The sequence below is a fragment of the Letharia columbiana genome (genome assembly GCF_014066305.1).
Source record: "Letharia columbiana isolate WasteWater2 chromosome Unknown Sc0000037_s0, whole genome shotgun sequence".
Lineage (NCBI taxonomy): Eukaryota > Fungi > Ascomycota > Lecanoromycetes > Lecanorales > Parmeliaceae > Letharia > Letharia columbiana.
The window spans coordinates 325,194-345,531 of record NW_023501081.1 but is presented as its reverse complement, the minus strand read 5'-3'; the positions used below and the strand labels follow the sequence as shown (position 1 = coordinate 345,531).

At 49.6% G+C, this 20,338-nt stretch overlaps 7 protein-coding genes across 7 annotated transcripts; 2 read left to right on the top strand and 5 right to left on the bottom strand.

The window, feature by feature from the left end:
- Positions 1 to 135: 135 nt before the first annotated feature.
- Positions 136 to 1,943, bottom strand: HO173_009156 (uncharacterized protein; the record flags this gene model as incomplete). Its single annotated transcript, XM_037311049.1, has 5 exons — positions 136 to 474; positions 525 to 980; positions 1,036 to 1,484; positions 1,539 to 1,713; positions 1,770 to 1,943. The coding sequence occupies 5 exons, from the start codon at positions 1,941 to 1,943 to the stop codon at positions 136 to 138; spliced, it is 1,593 nt and encodes a 530-aa protein (XP_037162143.1).
- A 500-nt stretch (positions 1,944 to 2,443) lies between these two features.
- Positions 2,444 to 4,072, bottom strand: HO173_009155 (uncharacterized protein; the record flags this gene model as incomplete). The annotated part of the gene is made up of 1 exon (XM_037311048.1): positions 2,444 to 4,072. One exon carries the CDS (start codon positions 4,070 to 4,072, stop codon positions 2,444 to 2,446), a length of 1,629 nt encoding a protein of 542 aa, XP_037162142.1.
- A 383-nt stretch (positions 4,073 to 4,455) lies between these two features.
- HO173_009154 (uncharacterized protein) lies at positions 4,456 to 5,410 on the top strand (the record flags this gene model as incomplete). Its single annotated transcript, XM_037311047.1, has 4 exons — positions 4,456 to 4,505; positions 4,560 to 4,566; positions 4,637 to 4,943; positions 5,004 to 5,410. 4 exons carry the CDS (start codon positions 4,456 to 4,458, stop codon positions 5,408 to 5,410), a joined length of 771 nt encoding a protein of 256 aa, XP_037162141.1.
- Positions 5,411 to 5,635: 225 nt separating this feature from the next.
- HO173_009153 (uncharacterized protein) lies at positions 5,636 to 6,625 on the bottom strand (the record flags this gene model as incomplete). The annotated part of the gene is made up of 4 exons (XM_037311046.1): positions 5,636 to 5,938; positions 5,998 to 6,330; positions 6,430 to 6,546; positions 6,611 to 6,625. 4 exons carry the CDS (start codon positions 6,623 to 6,625, stop codon positions 5,636 to 5,638), a joined length of 768 nt encoding a protein of 255 aa, XP_037162140.1.
- Positions 6,626 to 6,988: 363 nt separating this feature from the next.
- On the top strand, positions 6,989 to 9,654 carry HO173_009152 (uncharacterized protein; the record flags this gene model as incomplete). Its single annotated transcript, XM_037311045.1, has 4 exons — positions 6,989 to 7,054; positions 7,108 to 7,224; positions 7,279 to 7,332; positions 7,387 to 9,654. 4 exons carry the CDS (start codon positions 6,989 to 6,991, stop codon positions 9,652 to 9,654), a joined length of 2,505 nt encoding a protein of 834 aa, XP_037162139.1.
- Positions 9,655 to 10,345: 691 nt separating this feature from the next.
- Positions 10,346 to 15,638, bottom strand: HO173_009151 (uncharacterized protein; the record flags this gene model as incomplete). The annotated part of the gene is made up of 7 exons (XM_037311044.1): positions 10,346 to 11,031; positions 11,085 to 11,191; positions 11,241 to 11,632; positions 11,681 to 12,029; positions 12,080 to 12,369; positions 12,420 to 15,064; positions 15,116 to 15,638. The coding sequence occupies 7 exons, from the start codon at positions 15,636 to 15,638 to the stop codon at positions 10,346 to 10,348; spliced, it is 4,992 nt and encodes a 1,663-aa protein (XP_037162138.1).
- Positions 15,639 to 16,391: 753 nt separating this feature from the next.
- On the bottom strand, positions 16,392 to 18,166 carry HO173_009150 (uncharacterized protein; the record flags this gene model as incomplete). The annotated part of the gene is made up of 4 exons (XM_037311043.1): positions 16,392 to 16,886; positions 16,936 to 17,255; positions 17,307 to 17,995; positions 18,084 to 18,166. 4 exons carry the CDS (start codon positions 18,164 to 18,166, stop codon positions 16,392 to 16,394), a joined length of 1,587 nt encoding a protein of 528 aa, XP_037162137.1.
- Between the last annotated feature and the right edge of the window lie 2,172 nt (positions 18,167 to 20,338).

Sequence of the window (20,338 nt, the reverse complement as noted above, 5' to 3'; positions counted from 1 at the left end):
TACACCCTGGAGACGAAATCACGATTTCTGCCATAAATTTAGCGTGGCGTTTCGTGCATTGGCATGGCGCTTGGGGTCGGTGTGCTTGGGAATCCGTGGTGAGCCCCAATACCATGGCGACGTAGCTTCTGTATTTTAGACCACCAATAGATCTCGAAGTCTGCTGTCGCTGTCAATCAGAGTTTGGTACTCCTCTACTAAAAGGACTTTCCCCATCAGTACGCATGTCAAAAGCTGCACCGCTCGTTCGATGCTCTCTTGCACTTGCTTGAGCTCCTGACATTGCGCCTCCTCAAATCCAATACGGCACCAGCAGACTGTCAAGCCTTTCAAGATCTCGCCCCTATGATGAGCAATGCGAGGCCAATCAGCGACAATGATCGTTTGTACTGCTTTCACAGAAGCTTGAAGCAGAGGCGGGTAGGCTGTAGCAAATGGTGCAGCCAAGATGCCAGTCAGCAAGGGAAGAACATGCTTGACAGTAGCGTCAGCGATACTTCAGTTCACAGGGGCTCACACAATACCTTTAGATGTTTGATAGATTCAACATCCAGCTCGTTCACAAGGACTGCCATTTCGTTGATTAAGAACTCTGCTATTTTAACATGCTCTCCAGCATACGCATACCCTTTCAATATCCCATTTCGAAGGATTTTGTCCAGTGCTTTGATTCTTGCAGGTTGATGCTTTTCATCAGGGAACCGGACAAAAGCCAAGGAGATCAGTGCGGGATAGGCTGCTTTCAGCAGCTGCAGAGATTCAGCTTCCTCTGTTAGTGACGGCAAGGACATTAGGCACGGCATTACGGCATTTTCGAATATTTCTCCGAGGCCGGTACGCTCTAGTAGCCGCGAAGGACACTTCTGAAGGAAAATGGCGAGGAAGCTGCAGCCTTTGACTTTGTACTTAGTTGAAGAGTCATCGATTAGTGCAAGAAGTGGGGGGATGATCAGTGGCCAGTTCGCCGGCACTGACGATTCCTGGCTTCTATATCAGCTAGAGTAAGCTTACGAATGGCTTAATGATGGTACGCACATCTAAATGGTTCAAACCCCATTGGAAAACAGTGACAATATAAGCATCGCGGTACTTCCAGGGTTTAGTTTCACCATCGAGATCACTATGAGCTGTAGCCGCGCTTGGAAGAGGATCAATGGCTTTCCGCCCCTGCTGTGTAATTGCCGGATTCTTGGTTTTTGCAAAGAGCGGTTTGACACGTGCCTGAAGTAGTCCAGTAAGTATAGTGGATAGATTTGCAGTAGCTGCGTAGTGTTCGGAGAGAACACATGCATGGTCCTTGGCTTCCGAATAGGTCCAAGGATCGTTCAGATCAGTGAATGATGCCAGGCATGTGAGAATGGTCACAACAGACTCGTCTTTTGACAGGGGCTCAATATTCTCTAAGCGAGACAATAGTAGTATGCCTGATAGGCTCATGGCATGATATTTGGCGACTTCATCAGGAGTGAGCGTTGCCTTTTGTTCTGTGATACATCGTATATCAGTCTCCGAGTATCGTATCATCGAACGAGACTAACTTATTGAATATGGCGAAGCCTCTGCAAAAGCTTCGGTGGGTAGGACAGCTCCAGCTACCCATTCGCGAAGAAAGATTGCTGCATCTTTGTCCGGGCGGTTGTGTCTATAGTCACGTTCAAGCTGGTTACCTTCCTCAGCGAGATACACGTTCAACACAATGATGTTTTCAAACAACTATTGCAGTACTGGTCAGTTTTTGCCTTAGGAATTGAGCAAAGTGAAGATCCTACTTGAGATGTAGATCTTGCTGAAGCTGAGACCTCAAGGTTCTCAACGAGAGACGCTAAGCCTGTGCTTCGGGCCTCTCTGGAAAGGAAGGCTCTGGGCAAAGCCGGCGTAGGGTGGATAGCGGTGATGGCTTGGATATGTCTCCGAGCAGCACTTTTCAAGTCCTCGAAATTCATGATCCAGCAATTATGTGGTAGACTGGGCAAAGATCATATCAAAAGCATTGTACGTGTAGAGAAAAGTGTCGCACAGGAGGCTTTAATTCTAAATCTAGTGTTTTCACAGACACTGAGAGCATTTGTTAGGTACTGATGGATGCTGTGTGAATCTAAGCTACTTAGCCAATGCTACATTGCTCTCCCCTCGCCAAAGTCTCTGCAATACCGCAACACCGGCGGCCTCATCTATCACATCCGGAGTTGCCATTTCTTTGCGGCGTGCACATCTTGCCCCATCCACGGGGCCCTGCCGGCATCAAAAAGTCTGCGTATCTACTCGCCAGGGATACAGTTCTCTCACTGCCAAAACCTTTCCAATGCCGTCCGCCACATTTGTCTTGTATGAATTGCGGAGCTGCCATTGCAATGCGACTGACAAAGCTTTCGCTGTCCACGTTGTCCTTGCCGGGTCCAAAAGCTTGCTGTATCTCTTCGCCGCTCCAATCGAAAGGACTTGTTCAGGGCGGGATGTTCAGCTCCTCCTTCCTTTCCAAAACCTCTGCGATAGCACCCGCAGCGTCCTTCCGGTCTGGGTTGCGAAGTTGCCATTTCATCACGCAATCCAAAGCTGCAGGCAGCCAGTTCCCACCTTTGCAATTGAAGGCTTCCATTAGCCCATCACCCTTCACGAGTAGCGGTGTTTCATATGCTTTCAGAAGGTTGAGTGATTGAAGTTGCAATAGCCACGAGGAGTATCCGTCCAAGACCGCCCGGGAATCAGTCACTGTCTTGGCCTCCGCAACTTCGGCTAGCAGAGCGTACATGGCACTACTTCGCCAGTTGGGTCCCCACTTGCGAATGGCCATTCCTTGCAATTCGCGTTGACTTTCAGCGCAGGCTCCCTGCTTCCGCTTTAAGGGTAGGGTCGTCGTCTGATCCTCGTGACTGACGGCGTTCTTCTTTTCGACAATGTCTTGCAGATGAGTGACAGCATCGTCAACAAGTTTGTAGATCTTGTTTTCGGCTTTGATACCTTCTCGTGCTGCAAGACCTGCCGCACTTATTGGTCGTTTGGAAGATTTCTGGGGAGACCTTGGAGGCTCCCTCGCCCAGGGAACAAAGCATGTCAGTATCCATGCATGGTAAAAATCCTCAGGGTTTTGTAATAAGATTGGTCGAATGGTCTTGAAAGATTCCGGAGAGGTTGATCCTTCTGATCCTGTCATAATGATGTCCCGTAGCTGGTTGTAGGTTTGACACCAGTTCGCAGTGTCAACCAACTTGCAGTCTGCAATAGTAGGATCAGTGAAGACTTCATTATACAAGCCAAGACGATCAATTAAAGATAGCGCTCTGTGAGGGCTTGGTCCTTCCAAAAAACAGAGCGATTGATGCGGTTCTGGCCACCCCAGCATCTTCAATATCTCGACACGCACTCTGTCGCGGGTGATCTTGAGTCTTAGTGCAGCTTTGATAGCACGATCCCTCATGGCCATCTCATCTTCGGGATCAATTTCATACATCAGGCGGCTCGCGAAGCGTATACTTCTCAGCACCCTCAAAGGGTCATCTTTGAACGTTTGCAAGGGTGCCAACGGTGTCTTGATGACTTTGCGTTTCATGTCTTGAAACCCTCTTCCAGTAAAGTCCTCTACTTTGGACGTTTCAAGGTTGTAGAACAGGGCGTTGATGGTCGAATCTCGACGAAGAGCGTCTTCTTTGGGGGTGCCAAATTCCACAGTAGGGTTGCGGCTGTCATTGGTATACGTTTCTTTGCGAAGGTTGACCAAGTCTATGTCAAAACCGAGAACCTTCATTGTAGCAGTCTCGAGATGCTTCGATTTTTCAGGGTTTGCTTCAATTTTGGCTAAGCGACCAAGAATGTTGTTTCCGTATTTATGCCGTGCTTCGGGCAGCTCCACGTATTGCTTCATTAGAGATCCAAACTCAGAGCCAGTCATATTGCTTATGGCAACATCGATGTCCTTGCTAGGTAAATTTAATAGCTTGTCTCGCACCCATCCTCCAGCGAATCTGAGTTCTGGCTTTTTGCGGTAATCCCCGAGTGTGACGAGGTAAGAGGATATGTCAAGGAACAACTGCCGCAATGTTGCCTCTTCCGGAGTCAGTTTGATACTCTTTTTCATGGTTGCTTGTCGCGAGTGGAGTCTCTTCGTGATCCTTAATACAAGACACCGTCGTTGAAAGAACTTACGCAGATGCATTCAGGACTGGAAATCATGTCTTGACAGTCATATCAAGCCATTTGTGACTCTCGTCAAGATTCCATTTGACTCATCAGTCAGGTGTTTAATATAAATAGTACACTAGAGGTGGTGGAGGGCCAGGCGGCTTTGCTCCGCACTTTTAGCGTGTTCAAAAAGATTGCGAAAGCTTGGCACTCACGTAAGGTAACCCTCCAATCTGATAGTACTTTCGCATTCTTTTTGAACACGCTAATTCAATCTTGGCTGTAACTTTGTAGAACCCAGCCCCGGCACAACGTCACTCTGTCCATCCAATATTAACCATGGCTGCCGTAGCAGCCCACGCTGGTGTCACCAATCCATCGAATCCTACGTGCTTAGCATCCGTCCTCTACCCTTCTTGAGCACATGGCTGATGAAGTTATAGGGTTTACGTTAGCATGCCTAGCCCAGCACAGTCGCGTTGCTTCAGCTCGAGATGACATGCACTGATGTATGATACAGGTTAAGAATTTGGAAGAACGTATCAAATTGGACCAGCTGAAAGAAGCTCTCACCGAAATCTTCTCTGAATACGGCAATGTCATCGAACTCGTCGCCAAGCCGAACCTCAAAGCCAAAGGCCAGGCTTTCGTAGTCTTTGACGAGACCGAAGCTGCCGAGCGGGCGATCAAGGAGGTCCAAGGGTTCGAGTTGTTTGATAAGCCTATGTTGCTGGACTATGCGAGAACAAAGAGCGATGCTACGGTGCAAAGAGAGGGACCCCCAGAAGCCTTCGAGGCACATAGGCGCCGGAGGCTGGCTGAAAAAGGTACGAACACGTGCACCGGCCCTTGATAGATTATGAACCAGCTGACCACCGCGACTACAGAGAGAAAGCAAGCGTACGAGTCTGCGGAAGCCCAGAAGAAATTGAAGCGTCCAGCAGCTGGTGCTCCTCCAGAAGCTGGCACTGCTCGGCCGGTCAAAGCTTCTCGCGGAGCTGGTCTCAAATCTTCGAATCCAGCAGCAGGCGCAGTCATACCAGAAGAGTACCTACCACCCAACAAGATTCTGTTCGTGCAGAATCTACCAGAGGACTATGGCGTGGACGGACTCACTGCAATATTTGGCAGGTTCGAAGGATTTAGGGAAGTGCGACTGGTGCCTGGGAGGAGAGGCATAGCTTTCGTTGAATACGAAGCTGAAGCAGGTGCTATTAGTGCGAAGGAGAATACTGCCGGGATGGCTCTGGGCGAGGAAGGCAAAGTGGTAAAGGTTGTGTATCAACGCCAGTGATGCAAAATCGAAAAAGTCTCGATCAACTGTGGAGCAGAAGTTTTGACCTCCTCTTGAAAAGCACGTGCAGTGCAAACGTGAGTGACCGATGTCCGACTAGGGAGAAACGCATCAGACAGACTAGACGGTTGATGCGATGTCTATATACCCTATTTCTACAAGCGCAAGCCATAATCGGGAAGCGTAAACCGCAACTCACCTGGACCATAGCAAGTGTCATGCGACCTAGAATATCACATCTTGATCTTCTTGTTCCCCTAGGATGTCGGTAGCTCCAGGATCGTCGGCATTCTCCTTGTCGCTTCCGCGCCTCTTGGATGCCTTCTCTTCCTGTTCTGCGGCATTGTTGTCTCGCTGCTTGTTGCTCTTGACCTTCTTCAGGCGGTAAAATTCCTCTCTGTCAAGTTCATCCAGCTCAGAATTGATATACTTGATGGTGTTCTCCGTGCGTGGTATGATAACGTGTTCGATTGCATTGACTCTCCTGTTGACGACCTTGATGACTTCGTCTAGGGTGACAAAAGCTGTCTGGGCGAAATGTTAGAGATATCTTCGACGATTCTCGGGTCTGGACACTGATGACTTACTTGCAAACTAGCGAGCTCTACCAGAGTTTCCACAGCTCTGGCGTATGTCTCTCTGCACCGCTGAACCTGCTGCCCTCCTTTCCCTAAACCTGTCAACCCGAAATCGTTGTTCCCTTCTGTCGTGTAGCTCTCGAATTGAGGTAGGAAAACTCCAGAAACGTTTTCCTGTTTCGTGCGGACTCTGAAGCGAGCTTGCTTCGCTGATTCCTGGATCTGATACCCAATGTCTCCGCCAACTGCATATGTGACCTCGGCTAGCGAGAAAGCCGCAATCTGCATCACACGGCCCATCTTCCTCTTTGCCTCGTCAATTCGTCTTGTGATCTCTGCTCGCTTTAGCCATCAAGTGTAGAGTCTAAATCTGGACGTAGCATACCTCGAAAGCGCCTGATAGAGCGTTAACGCTCAACTCGTGAAATGAATGGGCAAGACGTACTTTGTCAAGGCTTCGCTTTTTCTTTTGAGTAGACTATGCCCGGTCTCGGCGCCCTTAAGCTTGTTCTTCATAGCACCCAGGGACTGTCGCGTTGGGAAGACAGCTTCCCGATCCTGATGCAATCCGTATGATTAGTGAGTATTCTTGTATGCAGGTCCGATAGCCCCAATTGCCTACCCCAGCTCCAGACATCTTGGATGATGGTGGAATGTGACGTCGTGGCACCCAGTCGCTGAAGCAGTCAGGTAATTCGCGTAACGTGGGACAAAGACTTCAGGTGCAGACTCAGGAATGAACTGGATGATTGTGCGAACAAAATAGATAAAGAGGCAACAAGACGCAAGTGAGGTCGGGCAGCACTCGCCAATCATTTCGGTAACTTCACCACAGCTCGAGGTCGGCGAAATAGAGGCCGACTTTTTATAAGCGCAATGTACGGAGTAAGTTAGGTACAAATTATTCGAGTTTCAATGAGCACAAAATTCCTTCATCGCGTCAGCCACCGAAGCTCTTCAGCTTTGTGAGTTGGGCATGCCAGGCGTGAAACGGCCAATCATGGCAAACCTCGCTGCCCCGCCAAAAAGCTCCACACGGAGCTCAGACTCGTCTTTGTATCTCATCGTGAGTACGACCTCCACTGTACCGTGAATGGTGCCGCTGACTGGGATTTACAGTCCTCAGACGACGTCGTTTACGAGCAAGACATCCTGCGTGATCCTGGATCTATCAAACCCTGGTTGATCTACATTGACTACAAGCACCAGCATGGCACACTTCTCGAACAAGCCTTCGTACGTTGGAGCGTCTTTCTAAAGTCACGTGCACTGAGCTGATTGATCACAAAGATACTCGAGAGGGCTTGCATACAGCTGCCGCGTTCTTACAAACTTTGGAAAATGGTATGTCGCAATTGCAACGAATGAGGGTCTGTGAGGCTGATGTATCATACATAGTACCTGGAATTGCGGATCAAGCATCTTCGCAACAAAAATTCTGCGATATACTCGGCAGAGTACGCAAAGGTTAACGCACTTTTCGAGCGAGCACTGATTTTGCTGAACAAAATGCCGAAGATATGGGAAATGTACCTCTCTTTCTTGATGAAGCAGCCTCTTGTCACTCCCACGCGGCGCACTTTCGACAGAGCTTTACGAGCACTGCCAATTACGCAACATAACAGACTATGGGCCCTCTATAGACCTTTCGCCAACTCTGCGTCTGGAGATACAGCGATCAAGATCTGGAGGCGATACATGCAAATTCACCCAGAGGATAGCGAGGATTTCATAGAACTCTTGATAGAGAACGGCCGATACACCGAAGCTGTCAGAAAATACGTGGATATACTGAATAAACCCAAATTTCGAAGCAAGCACACGAAAAGCAACTTCCAGTTGTGGAGTGAAATGGTGGATCTTTTGGTCACACGAGCAAAGGAAATTGAGACAGGAGGCGATGTTGGCATGGATACTGAGAAAATTATACGCAGTGGCATAGAGAGATTTGCAGACCAACGCGGGAAGCTTTGGGCAGGGCTTGCAACGTACTGGATCACAAGGGGCAATTTTGAAAGAGCGCGGGATGTTTTTGAAGAAGGCATCACAACCGTTATGACTGTCCGAGATTTCACCATTGTCTTTGATTCCTACGCGGAGTTCGAGGAATCTATCATTAGTACCCTGATGGATGCTGCGGCCGTGCGGTCCGACAAGGGCAAGGTCAACGAGAATGCCGACTTTGACCTGGACATCCGAATGATGCGCTTCGAGCAACTTATGGATCGACGACCGTTCTTAGTGAACGATGTACTTTTGCGCCAAAATCCAAACAACGTCAATGAGTGGGAGAAAAGGGTGGTCCTCTGGGGAGACAACAAGAAGGAAGTGGTCCAAACTTACACGGATGCGATTGCGGCAGTGCAACCAAGGAAAGCCGTTGGCAAGTTTTATGGATTATGGCTGAATTATGCGAAGTTCTACGATGAGGGTGGAGACCTTCGCACCGCACGCATCATCACCGAGAAAGCTGTTAATGTGCCATTCAAGTCGGTGGCTGAGCTTGCAGAGATGTGGTGCGGTTGGGCCGAGATGGAGCTTAGGAACGAGAACTTTGATCGAGCTGTGGACATCATGGCGAAGGCCACCCAGGCGCCGAAAAGGTCCACAGTCGATTACTTCGACGAGACGCTTTCGCCGCAGCAGCGAGTCCACAAGAGCTGGAAGTTATGGAGCTTCTATGTGGATCTGGTGGAAAGCGTAAGCACCTTAGAAGAGACGAAGAAAGTCTACGAAAGGATCTTTGAACTTCGAATAGCCACTCCACAGACTGTGGTCAACTTTGCTAACCTAATGGAGGAAAACAAGTACTTCGAGGAATCTTTCAAAATCTATGAGCGCGGCTTGGATCTCTTCAACTACCCAGTCGCCTTTGAGTTGTGGAATCTATACCTGACAAAGGCGGTGGACCGCAAAATTGGGATTGAGAGATTGAGGGATCTGTTCGAGCAAGCTGTCGAAGGCTGCCCGCCCAAATTTGCGAAGGGTCTATACCTTATGTATGGAAGTTTAGAAGAGGAGCGCGGTCTCGCTCGGCACGCCATGCGAATCTACGAGAGGGCCACTCGCGCCGTGTCGGATGACGATAAGTTTGAGATGTTCAACTTCTATATCACGAAATCTGCCTCGAATTTCGGACTCACTTCAACACGTCCCATCTACGAGAGAGCCATTGCCGCGTTGCCCGACAAAGAAGCCCGTGAAATGTGTCTCAAATTCGCCGAGATGGAACGACGACTGGGTGAAATCGACAGAGCTCGAGCCATATATGGGCATGCTTCGCAGTTCTGCGATCCAAGAACTACCCCAACATTCTGGCACAAGTGGGAGGAATTCGAGGTGCAGCATGGCAACGAAGATACATTCAAGGAAATGCTTCGCATCAAGCGGAGTGTGCAAGCTCAGTACAACACCGATGTCAACTTCATTGCGTCACAAGCACTCGCGAGAAGTCAGCAAAGACCCGAAGACAGAGATAACGAGAATGGCGAAGGTGAATCAAATGAGCAAGCGGATGCGATGGCTACGCTGGCACGCCAAGCTCGTGCACCGGTGGGCTTTGTTGCCGCGAGCACTGGCCCCCAAGGCGGAAATATTCCTCCACCAAAGGAACCAGCGATGGCTGCCAACCCTGATGCGCTGGATGTCGATCTTGAGGATGAGTGAAGGATTGGATTAGAGAAGGAAGCAGCTCCAAGAACGCTGCGACCAAATGCACGTCGTAAGCATCACACGCGGCCAACCCCTGGAATGGAGTCAATGAAAGGAACAGAGACCACGTCAGGCAGCTCAAGCTGGTTAAATGGTCCATTGATCGCTCGCAAGACTATTGCGAAGTCCTCAATCGGCAAAAGTAGGCTTGCAATCTCATAAGCTGGCATGGCGCTTCCGGTCAGTGCAAGCTCTGGGAGTTTGTTGCTGGGACGGGAAATTCGCAGTTTGTGCTTTGACCTAAGAGTATCGAAGACACCACTCTTACGGTTTGTGCTGAGGGATAGATAGTGTGGTGGTAGGGCCTGATATTGCGGCAGAAACTGCTTAACTATGAATCCTTCGGCATTGGAAGCTCCAGGCCAGGCTGAAACAGATCTTCGATATGACACCACATATACGTCTCGCCTTGGACCATGAGGTAGAGTCCTTACACCTGTACTTCCTAGTTGTATGCAGAAATGAAGATTACAATCTCATCTATGGGAAAACATGGAGTATTAAAGTCCATGCGTGATTGACTAGCAATGCTTGAAAGGCACACGGGTGTTGATGCATAACAAGATCTTACACAAGCTGGATGGGTTTTTCGCCTCGGCGCACCCTTTCTAAAACTCCCACTAGAGAATGTTGACCTTTACGCAGCTCAGTCTAATTCTTCCTTTGGCTGCTCGACTGCTGGAGGAGGCTCTGCCTTCAAAGCTTGCTTTTGCGCTGCTGCTAGCTCAGCTGGCGCTTTGTCCTCGCTTTCAGGAGGCTTGGTCTCTGGCGGGGGAGCATTGACTTGAGGAAAAATCTCCGCAATCAGGTCCGGCAAAAATCTGTCCACTCGTTTACACGTCTCATCCCAGAGCTCGGTAGGTGGTGAGCCATCTGATGGTGGTTGGATGAAGCCACCGTCGGCCATAACCAGTAGTATATTCTTGAGACTTTCGGGAACAGCCTCTTCGAGGTTGTCCCCTTGGCCGCTATTCATTAAGCGATCCATTATGTCCAAAATTCGGAGCCACAGGTCTAGCATGCCGTCCCACTCCGACAACAGAACAAGATAGTGCAAGAAGATCTTGCAGAGCAGATTGGCAGCTTGTACCCTGGTATCGCTCATCCCAACAGGGTCTGTCTGGTAGATCTCCGGTCTGAGAAGCCGAGATATCAGTGGGAAGAGGACTTCCCCAAAGATTGCCGTCCATTCCTGATGGTCCGCAGATGCCAACTCCGGCGAGAGTAATGAGTTTTGCAGGCATGAAAACGCTTGGTGTCTGATTTCTCGACATGGGTTGAGACATTGAGAACGAAGGGCTTCGAATATGGGCGACCAATACGTCAACCATGCTAAACACGAATCAGCTGCATTGAAGACAGCTTTGAATGTCGGAAAAGTGTACCTTCTTTTCTCTCTAGATGAGACTGCTTGATGAGAGCGGGAACTCTGTTGGTCAACTGATAGATCATGACAACAGCTTGATACCCACGGTCAACGACTTCATTCTCGCTGCACCTCATCAGCATAAAACATGATCCACGATTGTAGAGTCAATTACCGAGGCTTGGCTGACTTCGTGGGCTTTTCCTTTCGTCGGGCGGTCTTGTCGCGCTTCTGTTCGACTACTGCTCCAACACTTCCCACAGCGGCGAAACCATTCAACAATGAGACAGTATCTTTATAGTTATCTGCGGTCACTGCAGCCTGCTGTCCGACCACCACCCTTGCCACTAGATCGAAAGCCTTACCTGCAGCGTCTGGCAACGTATGGAGGCTTCGTATTATAGACCAAAAATCGGGGGTATTGGTGACCTCATTTCTGAGCGGGCTGGGATCTCGGATGCAGAGTGTCAAGCCATTCAGAATGGGCATTGAGGCCTTCTCCAGGATTGCTTGGTCGTAGCCTGCAATAGTATGAAGTATGACGGGTGCGCGAACAAACGAGTGATCCTTCGAAACCTTTAGTGAGACCCTCTACAAACTCAAGTGGGGGCTTACCTGGCTTGCGTTCAAAAGGTAGAGGAGGTAGAAGACTGCTCGTGCCAGTATCAGAGGGTGTACGTTAGCGGCGTCTCTCACAACAATTTGAAGAGCGTCTGCCACAGCCTGACCCATCAGCGTAACGGACACATGGTCTCGCGTCGCCACTATTGTTGCCAATTCAAGTACGAACACCACCGACGGATCATATGCTGGTTTCAATGAATTTGCCCGATGACCGTTCGTCCTGGTAGGAGCAGGGCCACTTCTGTCCGGCCTTACAACGATAACAGCGGGCGAAGATGGCTCCGGCAATTGTTTGAGAAGAGCGCGAACGAGGCTTTGGCGACTTTGAGGTGGCATTGCCCTATAGATAGGTGAGCAGACTATATGTCCGCCTATGAGTATGGCACTTACAGAATCTTTGAGAATATTTTGGTCATCGGACACGAGTCAATGCAATCAACACTGCAAAGAGTGCTCTCAAGCTCCTCTTCGGATGGCTCAGGAGGGTCGTCCGCTGCATAGCTCGAGAGGAAAGAACTAAAAGTCTGGATAAGCCCGCCTTCACTACTGCGTTGTTCACGGTCAATGACTTGAGATGGCGGTTGCAGCGGTATTGGGGAAATATCGAGCAAGTCCTCAGACTTGGAGAAGGAAGGCGCCAAGAGCGAATTAGCGAATAAGTTGAGCCAGATGCGAACAATCTGTCCGAATGTTAGAGTCCAAAAAAAGGATGAACATCTATTCAACTCACGTGATCCCATCCGTTTCTGATCTTAGACTCCTTCCTTGGTACTAGCCGGAACAATACGGCACAAGCCAACTGAGCTTTGTAGTCCCGTCCAAATTTGACAGCAAGCTCACTAACCATGACGCTCTTCTTTTCGGCCTGAACCTCTGTATTGAGTGAGGTATTCGTAGGAACATCTGAAGCCAAGGAAGACATCGAGCTGAGACAAAATATTATGTGATCAAGGGCATCTGTAAGGTCATATTTAGCTGCAATTTGAGCGCACTGATCGAAACCGAGAACGACTCTAGAGAAGACGGCGTCGTCCGAGGCAGACATAAAAACATAAGACAGCGTTGCAACGATGGGTTTCCACGTTGCGCTGAACATGTCAGCGTCATAAATGTTCGTATTGCACATAGTCAAAGGTCCGGAGGTTCGCGCCTTGACAAGAAGCTCTTCCCAAGCATAATCGAAAGCTTGCTTATTATTATGTTCATCAGGAAGAATAATCTCGTTACTCTTGATGGAGTCGTATATCTCTTGGAGGTATTTAGGAGCGAAGTCTTTGTCCCCGTTGACTCCTCGTAGGTTCCTGGCAAAGTCGTTGTATGTCATCCGTTTGTCCTTCTTGACATTGGGATTATGCTGATCTGTATTCAACATGATGATCGCATAGGTAAGGACGAGTACAGCGTCTACGTTAGCGATACCTTCAGGCGTAGCATTGCCACAGTACTTCTCAGAGAAGACCGCCACGATCCGCTCGATGAGTGCCGATTCGCCCGGCAAACGGAATGAGTTCAACAGGTCTCTCAATGCTTCGTCCACCCTTTTGCCGGTAAAGTCGAACATGTCCAGAAATGCTCCTAGGAGGTGCCCATTAGACTTCTTTGAAAGATACTCACCAAGGACAGTCTTCGATATTCTCGTCGTGCCTCTGAGAAATGCGACAACTGACTGAGCGTCATCAGGATTGTCCACGATGCCATGCGAAGCTAGGAACGCAATTCCGGCCCGGGGGTTCTCATTGAACTTTGTAGCACCACGAATAATAATTCTCTTGCGAGCTCGCTGCTCTTGCAATCTCTTGATGTCAGGATAATCCTGGTATACTGGATTGTCATCTAGACGATCTGCAACAAATTGAACATATCCTAGCAGAGAGTCGAGACATAAAGGCGGTACGTTGGTGGTGCTCCATCGTGCCGAATCCGGGAATGCGTTTCGTGAAAGTAGGCCTATAAGGTCTTCGCACAGGTCGCTGCGATCGACCTCGCAATCGTAGTTGATGTAAAGCTCGACGAGATAACTGGGCATTCGGGATAGTGCGCCTATACTTTCCACCATGGCCTCTCTGGCGTCGGGCTTCCTTGAACCACCCTCTAGTCCGAGCTTTTGACGCTCTTTGATTGGCACTGGCGTCGATCGACCGCTGCCCGCCTGAGGAGAAGCTGCCGGTCTCACGAGCTTGGGGGTCTTTGGAACGCCTTCGTACAAAGCAGGATCGATGCCAAGCTCGTCCTCGATCTCGACTCTCGGATGAAGACAAGCGACTAGATAGGACAAGAACAGCTCTTGCTGCAATTTCAGCACTTCTCTACATGTTGCGAGCAGTGTTCCTGCGATTCGCAGTGACTCGTTTAGAAGTGCCATGTTCTCGGAACGCACTAATTGGAACAAGTAACGGCAGAGGTCGTCTTTTGCTAATGTCGCGAGGCTAGGGTGCTTAGCTATAGATGGTCCAGCCACTTCGAGAGCTACATCAATTATTCGGAGCGCCATCACTCTCAGAGTGTCACCGTGTTGGCGATTGTGGGGTTGCAAGAGATCGACAAGGACCCGGAAAAGTTCTCGGATCGATGGCAAAGAGTAGGGTTTGATGATAGCTGATTCGTCTGCATTCTGCTCGGAGTGCTGGGTGAGGTCTAACGCGCTTGCGCTCATCTGGGTGGCGTTCGAGTTTTCAGCACTGCTAGGTAGCGTTGGATTTAAAGCACCTGCATTTATCTGAGCAGAGGAACATTCCAGGTCTTCAGATAGCTGCTCGACGTTGTTGTGGCTTTCCGTAGTCTGCCTCGGGCCTCGGACAACGCCTGTCGAAGCCGAGCCATTGACTCCAGGGGCCGGTAGACCAACAGTGGTGCCATTCACAGCAGGATCGTTCATAACAACATTCGCGCTCTCTTCACCATCTGCTTCCAACACTCCGAGGTCTTCGCCAGCCTCGATTTCTAGAGATTTTAGGCGCTCGAAGATCGTTTGGCACATACTGATCATTGACATTTCCGCTTTCCGTCGCAGCAAATCGGACAAACGTGTCTGGCAGCACATGCTTAGACCCGTCTCCATCATCTCGCAGACGCTTTCATCCCCGAGCAGGTCACCTCCAGGGCCAGAAAGCATGCTTTCCATGAGTTCCAAGATTCCCAGGAGTACTATCTCGTCAGCTGCGGAATCACTCGCTTCAAAACGGCAGTGGGTAATAGCCGCGGAGAGTAGTTGCATCGCCAACGAAAGGCGGGGCGAATCTCTGTCTATGAGGTTATAGGCGAAAAACTTTGTTATGGCAACGATTGCAAGAGAAGTGATCGGAGCTGAAGTCGAGGAAGAGCGTATGACTTGGAGGAAAGGGTGAAGCAAGGAAGGAATATCGAAGCTCCTGATATCTATGCAAAGATTAGCTCTTTACGTAGGCCATCGTATGCTGCTATCCCTACCTGTGCAACCTCTGAGATCATTCCTTAGGCGGGCGAAAGCAGAAAGCAAAGGATTGTCTTGCATGCTCTTCCCTTTCTTTCCCCTAAGACCCCAACGACTGGCCAGACTGTCATCTTCCCCAACGGCGCCATTAGGCGTCCTTCCAGCCTGAGTCTGTGCAGTTCCCAAGCTCCTTTCGTTCTGCCTTGGAAGCCGACTGATATCACTTCCAGTGGCCATTGAGGGGCCGCCTCCCAGAATAGTAGAAACAGATGAATGCGCCCATCGAGCATGCTTTCTCATTGCCGAGGTGACCGTTATACACTCTGTAGTGATTAGAGCCACAGGATCCACAGCTATAGATATTTTTGTGTTGGCGGCAGCGGGCGTGTGCGTCTGGGGGAAACGCTCTTGTGCCATACTTCGAGCCGGCGTGGCCCTGATGGTTTGACTAGATATGCCTGTGTTGGGTCGAGTACTTGCGGGAGCCTCTTCATGCCAAGATCTGATGGTTCCCCCATGTCTCTCTGTATCACCGGTCATGCTCGCGTCCTAGACGCTGCTCTCTAGCACTTCTTCCTAGTCTATAAGTTGGTGCGGCTCATCCAGTTGCTGGTAAGATTAAGAGGCTTCCGCAGCACCTTCGATGAAAGACATCTCTGTTCCAGTCATACGCCTCCAAAGGGCATCATGAGAAAGCTCAGAGACACGATGAGTAAGGCGCTGCAATGTATCTGTCAAATGAAATGCCGAGCTTTATTTTCGGTCGACAAGCGCCAAGCATTTGTCGTAGAGTCCGCAAAAGAGTCCTCCGCCTGCAGCTTGGATGATACGGAGAGCACAGCAAGTTGCTTCGTTGTCCTCTTCGTAAAAGTTGGTATATTTGTCCTTGAAATTGTCTACACCTTATTATTGTCATACAGTTCTATCTATGCGGACGCCTTGCCTCTGCGAGATCCCCAAAAATAGCCGAGAGAAAGCCTTCAGATGGACGCCCCGTTCACGTCCTTCCCTCTATGCCACAAATCGAAACCAGATAGACGTAGAGAAAATCTCATCAAGTTCGTTACGCCGACAGTTCATTCCCGCGGCGTGTCCAATATTAAGGTCCGTACTACCGATATATTGATCTTTGCCAGAAATGGAAGCTATCGTTCATTGGCGATGCTAACGATTTCCTGACGACCGCAAGGCAGAAACGGTTCGCGGATTCCTCTCAGGAATGTGTAGCTGTAAAATCGAATAATGCGCTTCCGACCTTTGAAATCTAGGGGAGATTGGGTATCAGTTGTCTTTTCATGTATCCTTGACCACTTCAGCTTCCTCGACTTCCTTTTCATTCGCTGTGTCCTCGGTGTCCTTGACGTTTTTGGCGTTCTTTGTACCTTTCCCTTCTTTAGCATCAATTGCATCTTTGGTATCCTTTGCAACCTTGGAGTCTTTCGAGTCTTTCGAAGCAGCGCCTTCTGCGGTTTCCTTACCTGCCTGTGCGGCAGGGCCCTTCTCTTCTTGAGCAGCCATGGCGGCATCATGCTCTTTCCTGATCTGTTCCTCCTTCTGCGAGATACCATCAATTGCGTTCTTGTCTTTCTCCCATTGGCTGCCTTGGTCGTTGAACTCCTCTTTAATCTTCTTCATACGCTCCACTCGCTCCTTCTCCTCATTCTCACGGTTTCGCCGCTCTTGTTCCATTTCTTCCATGTGCCGGATATCGTCGACGCTTGGTTCGTAAAGATGCCAAACAGTGTAGTGGGGCAATCCGACAACTGAAAACTGCATTCTCTTTGCCATCTAGACTCGTTGTCAGCAATGTCATGAGATCAACACAGTCGGAGCCTACCTTGCCAAACCCTTCTGTTTCTGCATGCTTCTCAAAGCTGAAGGCTGGGAAATGAACCCCAGATCTGAAGACCTTCGCCTTTGCCAAAATGCTAACGCCTCCAACACCATCAATCTCCATCTCCATGTCCGGGTCGCCGTATGGGTCTCTTAGATATGCCAAATGTGGCCTCCAGGTCGCATACTCTGCATAACCTTCGACAATGACAGCATCCTCGTCAAGTGTATCGGCCAACGCTAGAGCTGTTTCCGACTCCTGCCAAGAATTCAAGTCGTACGGCTGCTCACCACCGAGCCAATCAGGCAGTGGCCGCCACACATCTATAGTCATCAGTCGAAGAACCATTGGCGAAGATGAAGACGATCACTCACTTGGTACGATGACGTCCTTGTTGTGCCGCATGAGGTCTTCCAAGATCGTGAATGGAGCAGTCTCCACATCTGCGTCCCTCCAGTAGACCCAGCTGTGGGTTGGCCGGAGTGCGGCACTCAGCAGCCAATTCCTTGCCTGAGCCATCAACTTCCTTCTGCTAGCTTGGGCTGCGAAACCATGTCGGCTCTCAACATCCTGATTGACTTTCTGCCCAAAATCCTTTTCTATTACCGATATCTCTCCAAAAGGTTGTTTCGGATCAGGGTCATTTTGTAAATCCGTTAGCATTTGAGACAGGAGTTGTAGGGTATTGTCTTTCGAATCGGACACCAGGAATGCCAAATCGACGAGATGATGTGGATAAGTGAAATTATGTAGATGCGAGAAGAACATTGGAAGATGAGATTCGGCGTCTCGTAGAGGTGCGCACATGAGGACTCTTTCCTCGTGCTCCCATCCCCTGGCGGTACCCCCAGATTCTGATAGGTCGTAGTACCGAACAGTCTCCAACTGCAGCTGCTCTACGTCGGAGCTTGACATAAGGCCAAGAGTCAGAACCGTCAAGAAAGTGGATCGTATTGAAGGGAAGAATATCAGCATGAGAAGCAGGGAAGAGCATCCAGCAATGCCCAACCGTATTAGAAGCTGCCTCCTTCGTCGTAGAGCTGGCTGGGACCGCGGCTGAAATCTAGGCGTAAAGAAGCCTATGTCAGCATCAGGTTCAGATATTCCATGCGCGCCGCCGGGGCGTGGCCGAGAAAATAGCTCTCTCTTACCTGTGAGGGGATATCGACAGATTACCACTCTCTCTAGACGAGTATCCTTTCTGCCCATTGACATAGGCATTATGCCTGTTCATCGTATCGACCGTACCGCTGTATCTCAGCAGGCCTTGAGAGGGTTAATAAAGAGCGATTGTGATGTTTAATTCTGAGTCGCAAGCCACCAAGGACAGAAGATGCGTAGCACGGTGGCCGTATCTTCTAGCGAACCGCTCTGACCACGTTTGACCACAATGAGAGCTTTCCGAAGGTACTGTGCCATACGGTCCGCAGATTCAACAGGTGTAGCTCACACAGTATCTGCCGAGCATAGGAGTCACCAAACACTGGAGAAGTAATGATTGAGGTGCTGGTGTTCGCACACGGAGAGAATTGCAATATATCTGGCTAGTCAAGAACCCCTGTCCTGTACCCTTGGCTTTCGATTCGCCGAGGCTTGGCGGTTCCCGCACTCGTGTGGAAATTTCACCTACAACAATCTTCTCGTTTTCACACTCCCAACCAAAGACACAAAACGTTCTCCTAACTGCTTCTTTATACCTTGAAAGTCCTAACGTATGGACCCTTGGAAAAGACGAAGCCGGACGTCACAGCAACTCGTGCAAGTACGAGGGATGGGGAGCTCACATCCAAGTATTGGCCCCAAGGGTTAATTGACCACTACGCAGACATCTGGCCTATCAATCATATCCTGGTCTCCCCGCTTTCTGATCTCAAGTCAACCGAGCTTTGACGCATCTTTGATCTCCGACCAACAAGGTAAGTTGCCCTTGTCGTTGTATTTGTGCCGGAGGCCTGCATTATGAGGAAACCCATCACACAAGTTCCGGCCATTCTTCCGTGAGCCATTGAACTACATGCACTACCATCTGAATATCTTTATCCCTGAATTTCTTGATATCTCGGCCACAGCTCGTTATGATCTCTGCTGACTATGCATAGTTCGGTTATGATAGTGGGGTCGAAGAAGAAACCAAGTGATAGGTACGTGTTTGCTCAGTGCACTTGCCTAAGCTTTATCCAACATAAACCCTACAAATGATGAGAAACAAATACATCAGTTCTGCTTCTGATTGATCTTGATGACAAAAAATCACCAAACTTACCATATTCTCTGATGCTGTTGCACATTACTATTTTTGTCCGCAAATGCCGAAGCTTGTACATTTCTACGGCTGACGTATAAATCAGGATTCGCCTGCTTGAGATGTACCGCGGCCCTGTATCAACGTTGATGTGAGTCTACCCCAGCATGGTCTTTAAGTGCAACGATGAGAAAAGTCAATCCATTCTATGAGTGCGTCTCCCGCCAAGCCAACCTCCCATACCGGACTAGGTCTTACGATCTGGGATGATCGGTTGTGGAGGCCTACGTTTCAGAGTCCCAGACCTATGTTGATTGTCTTAATCTTCATATTTCTGGAGCCGGTAGGCGACGCCTGACTAAACCGGCTTTTGACTGAGCACCCATGATCTTCTTTTAGCCTCGTGAGCGCCATTCAAGTCTCATATCGCTAATGAGTTCATTAGGGTGTGTGTGTGTGTGTGTAGATCCTACATCGGAGGGCCGTGCCTCTGTTCGTACCCCTTCCCATTGAAAGGCGTAGCCCAGAGTGCAACCGTTTTTACCCACTCGGCCTTACGGCCATGTCCGGCATCCGTACCCCATTTAAGGTACGGCAGATAATCGTGGTCCCGAGAACCACGGCTATGTACATTATGTTGGGAATTCCAAAGCCTCCATTGCAACCAGACACCATTACACTCTGCAATGTACCCCAAAGCTTTTTCCTCGTTTCTCCGGGCCGAGCTCTAGCCTCTCTGTTCTATGTACCCTCAGACACCCAGTACTCCATTGTATATCGTCACGTAAGAGAGAGAATAGTGACATTTGTCAAACCGAAGTCGAGAGCTCGCTTCGATTCCCGTAGGGATACGAGACCTAATCGAGGCCTATTCGCACGTCGATAGCTGGCTGGGAGGTATACGGCCATCACTTGTTACTCGCTGACTCCGCTGTCAAGGGGGTATTTTCCAAGCACATTAGATTCAGCTCTCTTGTCTGGTCTCTTTCCTGTAGAAAACCTCCATACAATTCTCGTAAACGAGCTCGACTCGTCTGTGGCCGGAGTCGGGTACTTGTAGTATTTAGGGAAGAGTTACCGATCAGCGAGGGAGGGAGGTATTATCCGACCGAGAGGGGTGGGGCTCGCCGTCATGTCGATAATACCGAATTCTTCGAGGGGGAC